This window comes from Rhinolophus ferrumequinum, chromosome 23, assembly GCF_004115265.2.
Source record: "Rhinolophus ferrumequinum isolate MPI-CBG mRhiFer1 chromosome 23, mRhiFer1_v1.p, whole genome shotgun sequence".
NCBI classification, from domain to species: domain Eukaryota; kingdom Metazoa; phylum Chordata; class Mammalia; order Chiroptera; family Rhinolophidae; genus Rhinolophus; species Rhinolophus ferrumequinum.
Genome location: NC_046306.1, coordinates 799743 through 815558, shown reverse-complemented (window position 1 = coordinate 815558; position 15816 = coordinate 799743). Strand labels below are relative to the sequence as shown.

The 15816-nt window shown below is 62.0% G+C and overlaps 1 protein-coding gene across 2 annotated transcripts; it reads left to right on the top strand.

Moving 5' to 3' along the window:
* Positions 1–15: 15 nt before the first annotated feature.
* Positions 16–13559, top strand: SLC17A9 (solute carrier family 17 member 9). 2 transcript variants are annotated; one of them, XM_033095567.1, is made up of 13 exons: positions 16–223; positions 4936–5133; positions 5524–5663; positions 7356–7455; positions 8716–8846; positions 9313–9409; positions 9584–9680; positions 10146–10233; positions 11024–11058; positions 11475–11590; positions 11965–12020; positions 12189–12218; positions 12756–13559. In XM_033095567.1, exons 1-13 carry the CDS (start codon positions 165–167, stop codon positions 12917–12919), a joined length of 1311 nt encoding a protein of 436 aa, XP_032951458.1. In that variant the 5' UTR covers positions 16–164; the 3' UTR covers positions 12920–13559. The 2 variants fall into 2 exon arrangements, with proteins under 2 accessions (XP_032951458.1, XP_032951459.1); XM_033095568.1 differs by lacking the exon at positions 16–223 and adding an exon at positions 268–521.
* The last annotated feature ends 2257 nt before the right edge of the window (positions 13560–15816 follow it).

Sequence of the window (15816 nt, the reverse complement as noted above, 5' to 3'; positions counted from 1 at the left end):
ACTGCGCCCGCCGTGGCCGTCCGGGGGCGACACGTCCTGGGAGCGCCGGACGGAAGCGCCGCTGGGACTGACACGTGGACTTGGGCGGCGCTGCCCGCGTGAGCCGTGAGCCGGCTGGGCGGGAGCCGGGCTCGGGACTCGCTGCGCCGCGGCAGTGCTGCCCGATGCAGCAGTCCCCGGAGGAAGCCCGCAGGGACGCGGCCGAGGACGCCCAGTGGTCCAGGTGGGGCCGTGCGGTTTCGCTGGCGGCAGTCAGGGGAGGGGGCGGCGCGTCCTGTGTGGAGACGTCCCTCCGGGCCTCCTCTGCTCCCCCTGGGAGGCAGCCCCTGCCCTGGGGGGAGGCACAAGTACCTTGAAGCGGCCTGGACACTCCTCCCTGCCGTGTAGTCCCAGGGCCCACGAGTGTCCCCGGCGCCCTCTCCAGGCCTCGGGGTCTTTGGAGGCCTTTAGACAGGGCAGCGTCGGGGACAGGAGGGGTCACTCACAAGCTGGGCCTCACGTCCTGGAACTGACCCTGCCAGGTAGGACCACACTGAGGGCACCGAGGGGCAGTTCAGCTCACCTGATGGGGCAGTCAGGAGCCGTCAGGGGCTCATGCTGGAGCCTGTGGCCAGTGGCTGAGTCCGGCCACCACGTGCCATGTGATGTGGATAAGGCCCAGCAGGGGAGTCATGGGGGGGAGGAAGGGCCCAGGCAAGTCACCCACTGCTTTTCATGTCTGTCTCCACTGTCCAGTGCCATGTGCAGACCAAATCAGGAATGAGAGGGGTCCCCCAGAGGAACCCCCAAGCCGCTGTGGCTCGGCCCCTCACTCTGGTTCTGTGGTCTGAGGCCAAGCCAGCCAGCCCCCAGCCCCAAAGTCAGGCCCTGTGGTTCCACGGCCCGTCCGCCTCCAGCTTTGAGTCCCCAGGGAAGCTGCTGTGTGGGGGGGCCGGGGGGGGGGGAGGCGCTGCCTGCAGTATGATTGCACCTTCCTGTCCCTGGTCCCCAGCACAGGGCTGCAGGAGGGCCCTCGAGGACAGTCCTCCAATGCTGGGGTTGAGATGGAGGCAAAGCTAGCAGGGAAGGTGAGAGAGGCTGACGTTCAGAAGTCCTCAGCAGCCAGCGCTTCCCTGGGGACAGGGCGCGGTGGGCAGGGAGAAGGGCTGGCCGCAGTGAGAGTGAGCCCCCGGCAGCCTGGCCATCTCCCCCAGGTTAGTTAGCCTGTGAGCCCTGAGGGCTGGACTCTGCCTGCCCTTGCGCCTGCCTCTAGCTCACTTCCTCCCTTCGCACCCTGCTGGTGATCAAGGTGGGGCCTCGCTGTCACCTTGCCCCAGGTAGCAGGCCAGGCTTCGCAGGCAGCTGGGCAGAGGGTCGCTGTCACCTTGCCCCAGGTAGCAGGCCAGGCTTCGCAGGCAGCTGGGCAGAGGGTCGTGGCCCAGGGCTACAGAACACGCTGCAAGCTCTGCTCTCGGGTGATGGTTTAAGCTTAGGCTGGCTCTGCCTTGCCTGCGTCCCTCCACGGGTGTAGGAAGGAGCATTTGCCACTTCCCGGGATGGGTCCCGGAGGGGGCTGTGGGGTCCTGGGTGGGTCAGGTCGTTCAACGCCCTGAGTGCACGATAAGAATCATCGGAATAAGTGCCCACAGGCTCGGCCTGCCTTGTGCACGAGCTGCCAGGTGTGTGGCCACAGCGGCTCTCCAGCTGCATCCCAGGTGTAGGGCCACCAGCAGCCTCGGGCCCACCTGTCCAGCCCGGCTTGCTGCCCTCCTGGCCTATGGCACCCGCACAGTTCCCGTTTCTGAATGGAGGGGCCACGTGACCATGTGTCTGTTCAGCCATTAAGGTCTGTCATGCAGCAGGGCCGTTTGCAGGAAGCAGAAGGTCCTAGGAGCTACACAGGAAGCATCTTGTGAGCTGGAGGCACAGACCTGATGCTCAGAGCCAGTCCAAAAGGGCGGGATGAGCTCTCCAGCCTTTCCTGTCCAAGCCTGCCATAGCCTCTGCTCCTAAGTAGCCCGTCGCAGGACGGAAGGTTCTGGGTCGGGCGGCTAACTCAGCTGACCACATCTGGGTCCCTCCTCCAGCCAGACTTCCTTATTCTGTGTCCCCAGCAGCTGAGGAGGGCATCCCTTTGGCCACCTAGCTGGCATTGCCCGCTAGCTCATGGACGGTGCCGTGGGGGCCTCCAGGGCCCAGGAGGAAGCAGATAGAACCTCCCCACGCGGGTCCCATGGGACTGTCCATGCCAGACGGTGGCCCAGAGCCGACGGTGGCCTGGAAGCTTATGGGCCTTTCTTGACCTCCTGTGGCCATAAGGAGGCCAGGGGTCCGTACCTTGTTCTCGGTGCCCTGCCAACCTTCCAGAGCCCATCAGTCTCTGCTGTTTGTAACTGGACTTCCCACTCAGAGAGCAATCAGGCTCCCAGGGCCGCTGCCAAGGTGTGCCTGCCGGGGGGGGGGGGGGGCGGGCATGCTGGGGGTGCAGGCCCATCTGGATGCAGCAGACTCTTCCCTGCTTTGACCACGTACAGGAATAAAGCTCCCTTTTGAAGGCACCTTTGCACCGTGCTGTTTCTGGGGAGTGGGGCCTCACTCCCACGCCCTGCCGCTCCTGACACACGTGCATGCAGAGACTCACCTGCGGGGGCACAGGAAAGCCGTTGGCCTGCGTGCGCCCCCAGGATGGGCACCTGGAGACCACGGCAGTGCTGTGGAACAGGCACGCCCACGGGGCATTCTGGTGGCTCCATCCTGGGCGCTCAGGCCGCCAGCCGGACTAACGGGGATGCAGTTTGGATGGTGTGGCTCTGCTTCTCTGGCGAGCACAGGGGGTGTTTGCGCAAAAGCAGGCATGTCCCCCACACGCCTGCAGCCCTGGGGGTGAAGCCTGTGGGGGGTGCTCGGTGGGTGAGCTTTGTCAAGTCCCAGGGGTGAGCCTCACCCGGGAAGTCAGGTGTCACCCCCATGGTCATTCGGAACCCCAGAGGAGCCCACAGCAGCCTCAAGCTCCTGAGTCCCCTGTCAGAGATGCAGACGGCACCGAGCGAACTCCGCCTGGGGGCTCATGGGCCTTGCAGGTGCCTGGCCCGCCCCCACCACCTCACCACCTGTGGTTCTATAAGAACCAGAGGGAGAGCCAGTGAGCCAGCTGGCGGGTGCACCCCTCCACCTTGCCGTCTCAGGCCCGGGGGCGGGGTGGGGGCAGACGGCAAGGACACCTGTCCTACCTGCCACTGTGCTACTGTTCCCGTTGTCCTGGCTTCTGATTCATTCCTGTAACGTTTTCAGAACCAGTAGGTGGGCTGGGGGCATGATGGCCAGGGTCCCTTCCCTAGCAGTCAGTGAAGGGCCACCAAGCAGTTTGCAAGGCAGCGCCTCCCTGCCTCAGCAGAGGCACGGCCAGCAGCTGGCCCCTGGAATTACAGAGCTGTGGGTATTTTCAGCACAGGACCCCGTTCCCCACTGGACTCGTACAGGAAGATCCAATATGTAAACCGATAGCCCCCTCGTAGCACCCCTCTGAGCACCCAAATCCACGGTCCAGTGCAGCCTCTGCACTGTACACATGGGACACAGGCCCAGGACAGCGCGGGCTTCCCTGCGTCACCGCAGGGTCCCGGTGGCACTCCAGCCTCTCGTCCTGCAGGCTCAGTGAGACCAGTCCTGGCACCTATTTGGGGACAGCAGACTAGCCCTCCAGAACTTGAACTCTTTTACTCCAAAACCCTTGAGGGGTGGTCTCGAACCTTGAATCAGCTGTCAGTGCTTTTGGGGTGCAGGAGCCCCCAGGGGGACGGAGTGCACCCAGGACGAGGCTCCTCACAGTCCTGAAGCCTGGGGACGGCTGCGTCCTCCTGTGTCGCTGCCTGGCTGCGGAAAAGTACCCTGTGGTTTGCAAAGGGCGTGGACCCCTGTGGACATGCGGCCGGAGGAGGTGGACACGCTGCCATGCCTCCCTCCCAGCCGGTCACAATGGCTCCTTGTCGGGGAGCTGGTGGGTCAACCTGCTGTTCACTGGCCCCAGCGAGGCCGCTTCCAGGCCTGTCCACTGTTCTGACCATCCGCCCCCATCACCACCCCCACTCTCAGAGGGTGACTCCCAAGGCACAGAGACGCAAGTTAGCAGTGCCCCCCGCCCCCCAGGCTGTCTCCCGCTGGGACTTCCCGCCACCCCCACTCCCACCCACATAACCAGGGCTCCAGGCTCGCCTGCGCTCTCATTTTAGGAGTAAGCTTTGTCTTTAGAACAGTTGTAGATGTCAAGTCATTGTGAGGGCAGCACGTCCTGTCTGCTCCACACCCACCTCCCGTCGTCACACCTGAGATTACTGTCATGTGCTGGTCACTTGGCTGGAAGCCGATAGTGACAGTGTGTTCAGGTTTCTGATGTCCCAGGACCCACTTAGGCTCCCACAAGCAGGCGCTGAGTCCTCATGTCCCCTGGGTCCCTCCTGGCTGTGGCACTTGCTGACGGCCCTTGGTTCTGGTGACTGACAGCCGAGGAGCGCTGGCCAGGAGTGCAGTGGACCATCCCTCCGAGAACAGTATTCTGGCGACTTTCCCAGCAGCCAGGGCTGCCTCGCCCCCGCTCAGGTTCCTCCAAGGGGCCCCACAGCACCACCTGCCCTAGGGCCTGTGCTGGGCAGACCCAGCTTTCCCTGCGGGTCCCACTGTCCTCCCCCCACCCCTTGGATAGTCCCACCCCAGCCAAGGGACCCTCCCCGCTGCCTTATCTTGCCTAGCCTGCTGCCCTTCAGTGGGTCATGAGCTGTCAGCTCCCACCTGGCTGCCTTCCTGGGCCCCTCGGTCCCTGGCTGTGGGTCCTGGAGAGCACAGCACCCACCACGGATTCTTTAACCCGTCCCGCGCCTGGCCTGTGTTCTGGGGGTCAGCAGAGGGCCGTTTCAACGTGTGAGAGGAGGGCTCCGCCTCACCGGGCCTCATCTCCCACAGGCCCGAGTGCCAGGCCTGGACGGGGACACTGCTCCTGGGCACGTGCCTGCTGTACTGCGCCCGCGTCACCATGCCCATCTGCGCCGTCTCCATGAGCCAAGACTTCGGCTGGGACAAGAAGGAGGCCGGCATTGTGCTCAGCAGCTTCTTCTGGGGCTACTGCCTGACACAGATCGTGGGCGGCCACCTGGGGGACCGGTAACCGCCCCCTCCCCAGGCTGGGCCGCTGGGGCTGCTCTTGGAGGAGGGCTGCACAGGGGAGGGGCTCCTGGGAACCGAGTGGGGAGAGGCCCTGCCCAAGAAGAGGGAGCTGGGAGACCCGAGGTCCACACGGCGGGGAGCGGGTGGCACCTGGCTCTCCCTGGGGTCCCACTGAGGGCTCTGGGGGCTCGTGGGGACAGAGACCAGGCTGGACCCTGCACTCTCACCCTCAGCCTCTGCAGAGCGGGACACGGCAGCAGTGCCACCGCAGAGGGTTGAGCGAAGAGGGATGGCCAGCCCCCCGGCCACGTGTCTCCCTGGCAGGATCTTCTGGTCTGGCTGCCCAGCTCCCCCATCGCCATCACTGTCCTCTTGTCACCCCTCCAGGATCGGGGGTGAGAAGGTCATCCTGCTGTCAGCTTCTGCCTGGGGCTTCATCACCGCTGCCACCCCGCTGCTTGCCCACCTGGGCAGTGCCCAGCTGGTTTTCATGACCTTCTCACGCATCCTCACAGGCTTGCTCCAAGGTAGGGGCACTGCTGCCAGCGTTCAACTTTCTGCCCTAGGCGTGTTAGCACACGCGTGTGTTTGCACAGACGCATGCGTGTTCGTGCAGGTGGGGCACTGGCACATATGTGTGCTCGTGTGTGCTCCATGAGTGGCATACCTTAAATCAGAGCAGGCATGTGAACGCCTCAGGGCTGTCACTAAGGGGACTCTCCAGCCTGGCGGGTGGGCAGCTTGGTCTGGGCAAGGTAGCGAGAGGACAGTCCCCCCTGCCAGCTGCCAGCTCTCGCTGCTCGTCCCTAGGACGGCCAGTTTGTGCTGCAATGCCTTGATAGCTGGGCACTGAAGTGTTTCTAGAAACACTTCACAGTCTGGCACGTCCTAATGTCACATGTCCTCCATGCCGAAAGTCTGCGCCAGGGACCCGGGTGGCAGCCAGGTTGCTGTGTGCTAACCATCAGCACCTCATGGCGGACGGGCACGCTGGCGATGCCAGGTTTCCCAGCACCTCTGGCTCCCGTACTCTGGGAATGTTGGACTTGTGGAGAGTCCCCAGGGAGCCCAGTGGCACACAACCCCCCTCGAGGGAAAAGCCTCCTGTGCTCTTGTCTGCACCGGCCTGGCATCCAACAGTGTATGCTTCTTGGATGCGATCCAAGTGCCTGGGGTCTGGGCCCTTCCTCACCACATTGCCCCACCTGCTATGGAACCCTGGCTGCCCCTCTGGTCCCAGGGCAGGGCATGGACCCGGGGCCCCAGGCCTCCCGGAATTTGCCTGTACCCCTTTCCTGGCCGGCCCACAGGTGGTCCTGGCAGACAGGCTCCTGCGGATCCCCCCCCATGCTCCCCACGTGACCGATGGCTGCTGTTTTCTGTCCTGTGGACGAGCTGGCTGAAGGGCGCCCATCTGGGTAGCCCTCAGCTCGAGCTTTCTCCCCGTCTTCCTGCGAGGCAGACGCAGTTCTCTGGGCAGCTGGTCTGTGGCTGTTATGGGAGCCAGACCAGGGCTCAGGCACTCTCCCTTCACAGGGGCCAGGCCCCTGATGGGCAGGCAGCGACCAGGTCCTGTCCAGCCCCCGGCTTCTTAGCCCCACTGGGGGCTTTTGGAGAAAAACACAGTGTAACTGCAATCCCCAATGCAGTTTTTTTCAAACTAGATTTTGAAATAATCTAGGATTCATAGGAAGTTGCAAAGAAATAAGCAGGAAGGTCCACTGCCCTCCCTCGCCGTTCCCTACCCCCACCTGTGGTGACATACTGAGTAGCCGCAGGGCAGCATTACCCAGGGCCCAACGTTGTGGTTCCACAGGGCCAACAGGTCTCACCAGTTGAGTGTGCACGGTGTGTGTGCATGTGCTGGTGTGACAGCGTGTGTGACAGTGTGTGCTGATGTGATAACGTGCTGGTGTGACAGTGTGCATGTGTGTAGCTCTGGAACCCAGTGTGCCAGTGGTGGGAATGCCAGCTTGGACCCAGAAGTCTTTCCCGCCATGGCTCTGGTGGCATAACCTCAAGCAAGCCTGTCACAAAAGCTGAGTGTCCCCTTAGCCGAGTGTTGCTGCTGGTCCCTTGGGGCTGAGGTGGGCATGAAGGGTACCCCAAGCTTGAAGAATCACCGATGGGACTGGGAGCTTCCCAGCCGGGCTCTCACCCCTTGCTGGCCGTTTGGGGACCCAGCACCCGTGAGCCTCTGTGTTCTCTGCTTGTTGCAGGGGTTTACTTCCCTGCGCTGACCAGCCTGCTCTCACAGAAGGTTCGGGAGAGTGAGCGTGCCTTCACATACAGCACCGTGGGGGCTGGCTCCCAGTTTGGGTGAGTCCCCAGCCTTGGGTACATTCACAGGGGGACAAAGTGCCCCTGGCAGGGCCCCATAGGTGGGTGGGGAGGGGACAGGCCACGTGCGTGCGCCTGTGGCTCGGGGACATGGTTCTGGCAGGTTTTGTGTTCTGGGGTTGCTGGCTCCCCATCTCTGCAGAGCGCTTCTCTTTGTGCGTGTCCTGTCCCCTGGAGCTGGTGCCAGATGACGTGGCCTTTGGGGCTCTGGCACAGGGGCTAGGGCAGCGGCTGCTTCATCAAACTTCCTTTCGTCTGTGCTGGTGGAGTCAGCGTGGGGAGGGCACCATACTGATGGAGGAGGCGGCCTGAGCTCGGCCTGGAGGGCATAGGTCACTTTCTAGACATGAAAATCCTGTACCCTCCTCCCTGCACCACCCCAAAGGACGGAAGAACATCTCGCTGTCCTAATGGGCTTCACGACCCCTGAGCTCAGGGCCCTCACTTATCTGTTCCAAGGTGTAGGCAAGAATCAGAGAGGTGAGGGGTGCCTGTGGTGGGCCAGGAGCAGCCCCAGTGAAAACCAGGGTGCCCAGTGCACTGTGGGACGTGCACAAACAAAGATTCCTTGTTTATCTGAAATCCCATTTCACCTGGGCATCCTGGGCCCGTGTGTGTAGGGGGAAACACAAGGAGAGACTGCCCTCCGCAGATGGGGAAATGGAGGCTCAGAGAGGAAGGCGACCCCCACAGGCCCTCTGGCCTCAATCTGGGGCCCAGCATTTTTTCTCTTTTTCTCCTTAACGTCTCCTGGCCGAACCTCAGCAGGTGGGGGCGGTCCCTGAACAGGCCAGCCAATGTGCAGGGAGGGGGTCCTGAGACAATAGGATCAGCAGGACATGGGGAGGGGGTTGGCTGCTGTCGTTTTTGCATTTAAATCTTTTTAGAATTTCACCCTCTGTGAGGGGTGGAGCTAAAAACAGCGTGGAGGTTTTAGTTCTGCGTATTCTCCTGACCATTTTCTTCTTTTTTAGCTTAAAAAGATCCATACCACAATGTAGGCCCACTTGAAGGCCCAGAAGCAGGAAATTCAGGCCACACAGGGTCCCTGAGCCACATTGCAGCCGCGTGGCCGTGCCCGTGTCCTCCATGGCTGCGTGGTGTCCGGAAGTCTCTCCTCAGAGCTGCAGTCCTTGACAAACACCCTGGGCCCACTGGTTTTCTAGGGTCTCAGCTCACGCCGGCTGGGACTCGCAGGCTAGGTCACCACCATGGCCGTTTTCCTTTCTGTTGTTCCAGGACGCTGGTGACAGGAGCCGTGGGCTCCCTGCTCCTGGATTGGTATGGCTGGCAAAGTGTCTTCTACCTGTCCGGCGGCCTCACCCTGCTGTGGGTGTATTACGTGTACAGGTACCTGCTGAGTGAACAAGGTAACCGCAGCTGGGTGGGCGAGTGCAGCAAACACAGCTGCCAGGGGGTCAACCAGGTGCCTGGATGTCCGCAGGGCGGCGCCAGCTCAGGGGACCTGGGGCTGGAGCTTGGCCCCAGGAAACATTCGTGCTGAGCTCCCGGCTGTGGTTTCGCTACGTTCGGTGTGCAGAGTTCTGCCGGGGCCAAAGCAGACCCGTTTGGTGTGCAGAGTTCCGCTGGGGCCAAAGCAGACACAGGGGAGTTACCCACCAAGCAGAGGCAGCCCACAGGAGCAGCTGCGTCTTCAGACGGCGGGAGGGGAGCTGGGTGGACTTGGGGGTAGGGATGGGACTGGGGAAGGGTCCAGAAAGTTTGTTCAAACTCAAGACAAACACGGACCCTCAGAGGCCCCAGACACAGCGGGGAGGATCAGCCCTCGGGAGCAGCCATCCAGAGCGTTCACGTGGGAACACTTGCTCCCTCCAGATCTCATCCTGGCCTTGGGCGTTTTGGCGCAAGGCCTGCCCGTGGCCCGGCACAGTAGGGTGCCCTGGAGACAGCTCTTCAGGAAGCCTTCCATCTGGTGAGCCAGACCCCTGGGGGTCACCATAAGGAGCACGGGCGTCTGGGGGGGACCCTGTGTGTCTGGCACTGACTGACCATAGAGCTAGCACACCTGGCTCTCCCAGGGTCTCTGGCCATCGTGCGGTTTGGGGGCTGGGGCAGTGGCCCTGAGCCTATACCTGTCCCCCTGCAGGGCAGCCATCTTCTCCCAGCTGTCGGCGGCCTGTTCCTTCTTCATCCTGCTGTCCTGGTTGCCGACCTTCTTTAAGGAGACATTCCCCAGCTCCAAGGTGGGTGGGCCGCCCCGGCTCCCTGGCCCCATGCTCAGGGCTGGCATCCTGGTCTGTACCTGCCAGGAAGGCACAACCCCGCACTCCACTGCCTAAGACTGTGACCCGGGCAGAGTCCCTGGCTTAGGCCTGGCTGGCCATCTATGGACGGCCATTCTTGAAGGGGGGGGGGGGTGCAGGGGCCTGATGTGGACCCCTGAGCTGCACATTCCCACGCTGAGGGCGTGACCCCAGCTCTACCTGGGCGTGGTTTGGGGAGCCACTAGGGAGCTGGTGCTGGGGCCTGGCTTAGCCAGGGTGGGGTGGCTTAGGGTTAGGGAGGCAGACAACGGGAGGCCCAGCCTGTGGGTGAGGAGAGCCGTGATGGGCAGTGCTTGGGGTGGGTGGGCCTGCCCACGCGTTCTCTCCCGGGGGACTGCTGCGGCCCCAGCCACCTCTGAGGTTGTACCCACACCTTCTGTGCAGGGCTGGGTCTTCAACGTGGTGCCCTGGCTGGTAGCAATTCCAGCCAGTGTGTTGAGCGGGTTTCTCTCTGACCATCTCATCAGTCAGGGTGAGTCCTGGGGGCGGGGATGGGCCGGGGGCCATGGCCAGGCTTTACCTCACTTTGGGAAGCAGGGAGGGAGCCCTCCTGGGGGTGCAGCTACAGTGATGGGAAGAAACCACGCCCCTGAGAGTAGGACCCCCAGCTCTTCAGAGCCAGCCAGAGGTGTACCTGTGGGAGCCTGGCTCCTGGCCTGACTCAGCCCGCGACTCCCCCAGTCTCAGTTTCCCCATTGAGGGTGGGGTTGGGGCACAGTGAGAGGACCTGAGTCCTGTGTGGAGTTAGCCCTGAGGGCTGGACACAGCCCCCAATCTCCCTCAGAGGTGGAAAGGGCACCTGGTGGGGTCAGAGGTCCCCTCAGGTGCGAGCCTAGGACCCAGACGCACGCACCCCAGGGACAGTGATCCCACAGACACACGCCCCCACTCTGCACCCATCTGCTCGTTTGTAAATGTTGGTGGTTACTTTTCCTAGTTACAATACTGCACACTCATTGTGGAAAATTAGGAAGTTTGGAGAAGCAACAAGAAGTGCATTTGTGTTCGTTGCGTGGCCTTCTTCCCGTGCTCTGCCTGACCTTGGCCTGGGTCGTCAGTGCACTGGCACTGCAGAGGACATGCATTCATACACGCTCACACGCGTGTGCGCACGCCTCGCCCAGGGCCCAGCTGAGCCCGGGGCCCAGCCCTCCTCTCCCCTGCTCCCTCTCTGAAGCCGTGTGGGGGGCCCACTCTGGGTGCCGGCGGAGGGGCGGGGTGCAAACGGGCCAGTGGGAACGTGTCGTGTCCCCTCTGTGCAGGTTACAGAACCATCACCGTGCGGAAGTTCATGCAGGTAGGGAGGTCGTGGGATGGCTCTGGACGTCCTCTTTCTTCCTAGGACCCAAAGGCTGTGTCCCCAAATCACCTCGCCTAGAAGGCAACCCGTGTAGCATGGCGGGTGGAGGGTGCCCTGGGAAGTGCTAGGGGCCGGTGTGGCCCACCTGAGGCCCTTCTCGGAGCTGTGCATGTGGCTCTCTGTGTCGCTCGGTGCCCTGAGCCAGGGTTTGCTCACATGTAAAGCGGCCTCCCCACTTTAGCTCCAACCAGCAGGGCTCATCTTGGAGCCCATCCCATGCGTCCACTGGGCAGGCTCTGGCCCGGGAGGGGTTTTCCCCAACTGCCTTGTTCAGTGCACCCCAGGCCACCCCAGGAAGGGGCCCCTGTTGGCTGACATGGCCACTGCCCTGTCACCAGTCGTCTCTCCTACAGGTGATGGGCCTGGGCTTGTCCAGTGTTTTTGCCCTGTGTTTGGGCCACACCTCGAGCTTTTGTAAGTCTGTGTTCTTCGCGTCAGCCTCCATTGGCCTCCAGACCTTCAACCACAGGTAAGGGCCGGGCGTCTTGTCCACCAGAGACACCCCGTCTGCCCTCAGGCACCCTGGTATCACACATCCTGGGCGCTGGGGAGAAACTGCCTGGCTGGGGGCACGTGGAAGGTGGGCGTGTGGCTGGTCCCCACAAGTGAGCCGCGGAGGCAAAGGGTTGTCTGAGTATCAGCATGTGGACCTGGGCCATTTGGGGAAAAAATATGGTGCCAGGGGAGGGGCTGAGCACCCCAGCGGGCCAAGCACCCCGGCAGGGCTGGGCTGGGTCGTCAGTGCCCCCAGAGGGTGTCTGGTCCCCAGGTGCTCAGAGGACTGACCACTGATTTACTGGGGAGGTGGCTGCCCCATCACCTGTCACATCCTCTTTCCCACAGCGGCGTTTCCGTTAACATCCAGGACCTGGCGCCATCCTGCGCTGGCGTTCTCTTTGGTGAGGACCGTGGCACCTGGTGACCACCCCCAGCCCTGCGTTGCTCACTCAGCTTGGCCCCCTCCCTGGGCCCCCGGGGGCTCCTCCTGGGGGGAGGTGGCTATGGGTGTCACAGTGGGACTCCCCTGACCCGTCCTCCTCCTCTCTCTCTCTCCGCCCTGTTCATAGGTGTGGCCAACACAGCTGGGGCCTTGGCAGGTGAGAGGCGGGCTGGGGTCACCTACCTGAGGGGTTCAAGCCACAGGCCCTTGGGTGCCTCCTGGCTGCCCCACTCCTGTGTCCTCCCACCCCCTCTGGCTACTCCAGCCCTGCAGAGTATGTGGCACCCTCCGGGGTGGGGGTCCGACAGTGTCAGACCACTGTGTGTGTGTGCGTGTGTGTTCAGGGGAGAGCTGGCACAGGGAGAGAACAGTGTTCACCGTCCTGGTGGAGCGTAACCCAGATGTGAGTCAAGCCCAAGAGCCCAGATGACAGTGACAGGCTCATTCCCCAGCCCGTGCTCTGGGCCCCAGTGGCGGGTACAGGGAGTCAGGGCAGGTGGGCGATTTCCTGGGTGGCCTGGCGATCTCCGCCCTTCCAAAACCCCAGCTCGGCTTTTGCCCTCAGGCCCCCACCAGGTGTCTCCTCCAATCACCCCACCACAGCTCCTCTCCCTGGCACTACCCTGGGAAGTGGCAGGATGCAGGGACCAGGTCTACCTGTCACTCATCCTGCTGTCCTTTCTCTTGGGTGCAGGTGTTGTGGGCGTGGGCCTGGGGGGTTACCTGATCGAAACCACGGGCTCTTGGACATCCATGTTCAATCTGGTGGCCGCCGTCAGCAGCCTGGGGCTGTGTACCTTCCTGATGTTCGGAAAGGCCCAGCGGGTGGACCTGAGCCCCGCCCGTGAGGACCTCTAGTGGCCCGGCCCTCGGCCGCCTGAGGACCTGGCACCAGCAGCCTCCGGACGACGGGCTCTCTTGATGAGCTGTTGCTCTTGCCCCAAATGTGTGCAAGAGGAGAGAGTGAGCCTCAGCTGAGTGTGTGTGTGTGTGTGTGTGTGTGTGTGTGTGTATGGAGGGACGGGGCCGGGGCCAGGCCGCCGCCCAGCCTCAGGTGCCCCCGCTGTTGGGCACAGTGCCCTCCTCTCAGGGTTGGTGGGACTGTCGGCTGAGTGGAGTCAGTGTTTTCAGTGGCAGCAGTTTCGTGACATACACGGTCTGTTCCATGTGGTCAGATGTGTCCCTGCTGTCGGCCTGCCTCTGCATCGCTGAGGGGCTGGATTGCATTCGCCCCCCAAACCTGCTTCGCTTTGTTTCTTGATGACCCTCCCCCCCGGCCATGACCATCAACACCGTCTCCTGACATCACCAGTGCCCCCCCAGGGACTCCCTCCCAGTGAGGACCACGGCTCTACATGAAGTCTGTTGGATGGGTGGGCTATGGGCACCAGCCCTTTGGCCATCATTTGGGGACACCCTACCCCAGCATCCCCCTCCCATGGATCCCTGGGCACTAACAATGTGTTCTGCTTCTCTGGCACCTGGTGACCAGCTGTGAGAGGAGTGTGGGTACCCTTTCTTGTCCAAGATACTCCCCAAAACCAGGGAAACCACCTTTCCCTGTTTATAAAAGAGGAGCCATCTCATGAATTAATAATAGATTTTGTCAGATGTATGTGTGGGGAAAAGAAACTACAAAATTGTGGACAATCATAGCAAAGCCTTATTTAAATGATGACTATTAAACTATTTAAAAGACTGTTACTTTGCTAACACATATTTTAAGAATAAATACATGTTAAAGATTTGTTGAACTCATTCATGAGGAAACCAGCAAAGGGTTACAATAGGTCAAAGGCAAACCCCAAGAACAGATGCGTTATAGACCGTGACACAGATGGACTCGGTGCCCTGCGTCCCCCACTGGGCGGCCCCCTCATGGCTGCAGATAAGAGTGGGTGGCACTGCTATCAGCTCTTCACAGAGCCAAGCAGTCCCCCGGCCAGAGTCACACAGCCCGGCGTGTTCTGCAGGGACAACTCGTAATTTCCACGTAAGCACAGACTTTCCCTGTGGTCTCCCCACTTTAGGTCTGAAAGATTCATGATTACAGAGTGAGTCTGGCCTCAGTAGGTTTGGCCTGTTTACAGAGGTGCAGCAGGTATAGTCATGTCCCATAGGTCTTTGCGTTTGCTTGGCGGGGGTTTCCAGGGACAGCTGCCGGTGGCATGACAGTGACATGCTGTCTGAGTGGGAGCCCAGCCCAGGAAGCTCCCAGGACACACGACAGGAAAGCTGCCATTGCAGCCGTGTGTAAATGTGCGGCTCGGTGAGTGCTTCCTCACTGTGTGCACGTCACCACCGTCTCCAGAACTTTCCACTGTCCAAAATGGAAACTGTCCCCATTAAACACTGTCATCCCTCCCAGCCCCTGGTACCACCGTCGACTCTCTGTCTCTATGAACCTGATGACTCTAGGGACTCACATAAGTGGAGTTATACAGGATTTGTCCATTTGTGTCTGGCATGTGTCACCGAGAACAATGTCCTCCAGGCCCCTCCATGTGGCATGTGTGAGGACTCCGTTTTTAAGGCTGAGAGATACCCAGCCTGGATGGGCCCCACTGTCCCTGTTGGCTCATCCGACGACGGACACGGGTTGTTTCCACCTCCTAGCTGTTGTTACGATGTGCCCCTGAACCTGGGTGTTTGATTGACACCTTTGTTTTAATCCACCGCAAGCTGTAAACTCTTGGAGAGTGTGAGAGAGGAGGCTGGCGTTTGGGGGTTTGGGGGTTCAGGCCCAGTACAGCAGACGGACCCAGCCTCCTCCCCTCAACACCATTCCTGGTCCAGGACGTCATCTGGAGGTGGGTGGGTCTCCCTAACCCTTCCCAAAGCTGGTGTTGGACCCTGGGACAGGGCTGCGTGGAGTCTGGGGGAGATGTTTGCTAGTGGGGAGGGTGCTGGTAACAGGAGGGGTGTCCCAGGAGCTGGGAGGGCGGCTCTGACCCACCGGGGTGCTAGCTGGTGCAGTCAGGCTCAGACACCTCCCACCTCCAACAGCCCTGGCGGGATCCCAGCAGCGCACAGGTACCCTGAGTGTGGGCGGAGCCTGCGTCTGGAGGCCCACCTGTCTCGTTCACCCACCACCAAACCCAAACCATGCTTGTCCCTTCCCTCCAGAAGAAGGTGCTCTGGCCGCCTGGGGCTGCGTGTGCGTGCCTGCACAGCGCACCACCAGGAGGCCCCCCAGGAGGGCAAAGTCGCTGTCACTCCACAGCTGGCAGACAGAGGGCGCCGTCCGACAGGGTGGTGTGCGCTCCCGCCCCGCAGCTGCCCCAGGCTCCGCCCAGCACGTCACGTGGGAGCTGCCCGCGGCTTAGCTCCGCAGGAAGCGCCCGGGTTGGAAGGGCGTTCCAGGCTCAGGGAGCCTCGCGGTGGTCGTGGGGAGTCACGGCCAGGTCGTGGTGGGGAGGGAGGGCGCGAGGCTGGACACCCTCGAAGAGGAGTGGGACACGGAGAGGGGCTGGACTTGGGGCGCACGCCTGTTAGGGTGACTCTCGACGTGAGAAGGGCAGGGACCCACACCCACTCACCCCTCCGCGGGCCGAGTCACCGCCGCGGGTCCTTCCCGCTGGCCACCGGGCTGCACATACGGGGTTTTCTGTCTCCACCTCTAACGAGAGGGCTGCAGACGAGACTTTGTCGTTGGAGGGCTTCATCACAACTGGCCACGGCGTGGGACTCCAAGGACCGTCCCATCTGCTCCCTCCCCAGGGCTTGAGGGCGTCCTCAGGGGGCGGGCTGTCCCC

Coding starts and splice junctions, on each gene's coding strand:
- SLC17A9 (XM_033095567.1), top strand. CDS start 165: ATGCAGCAGTCCCCGGAGGAAGCCCGCAGGGACGCGGCCGAGGACGCC. Junction 5,664..7,355: donor CCTCACAGGCTTGCTCCAAG/GTAGGGGCACTG, acceptor TGCTTGTTGCAG/GGGTTTACTTCCCTGCGCTG. Junction 11,591..11,964: donor CTCCAGACCTTCAACCACAG/GTAAGGGCCGGG, acceptor TCTTTCCCACAG/CGGCGTTTCCGTTAACATCC.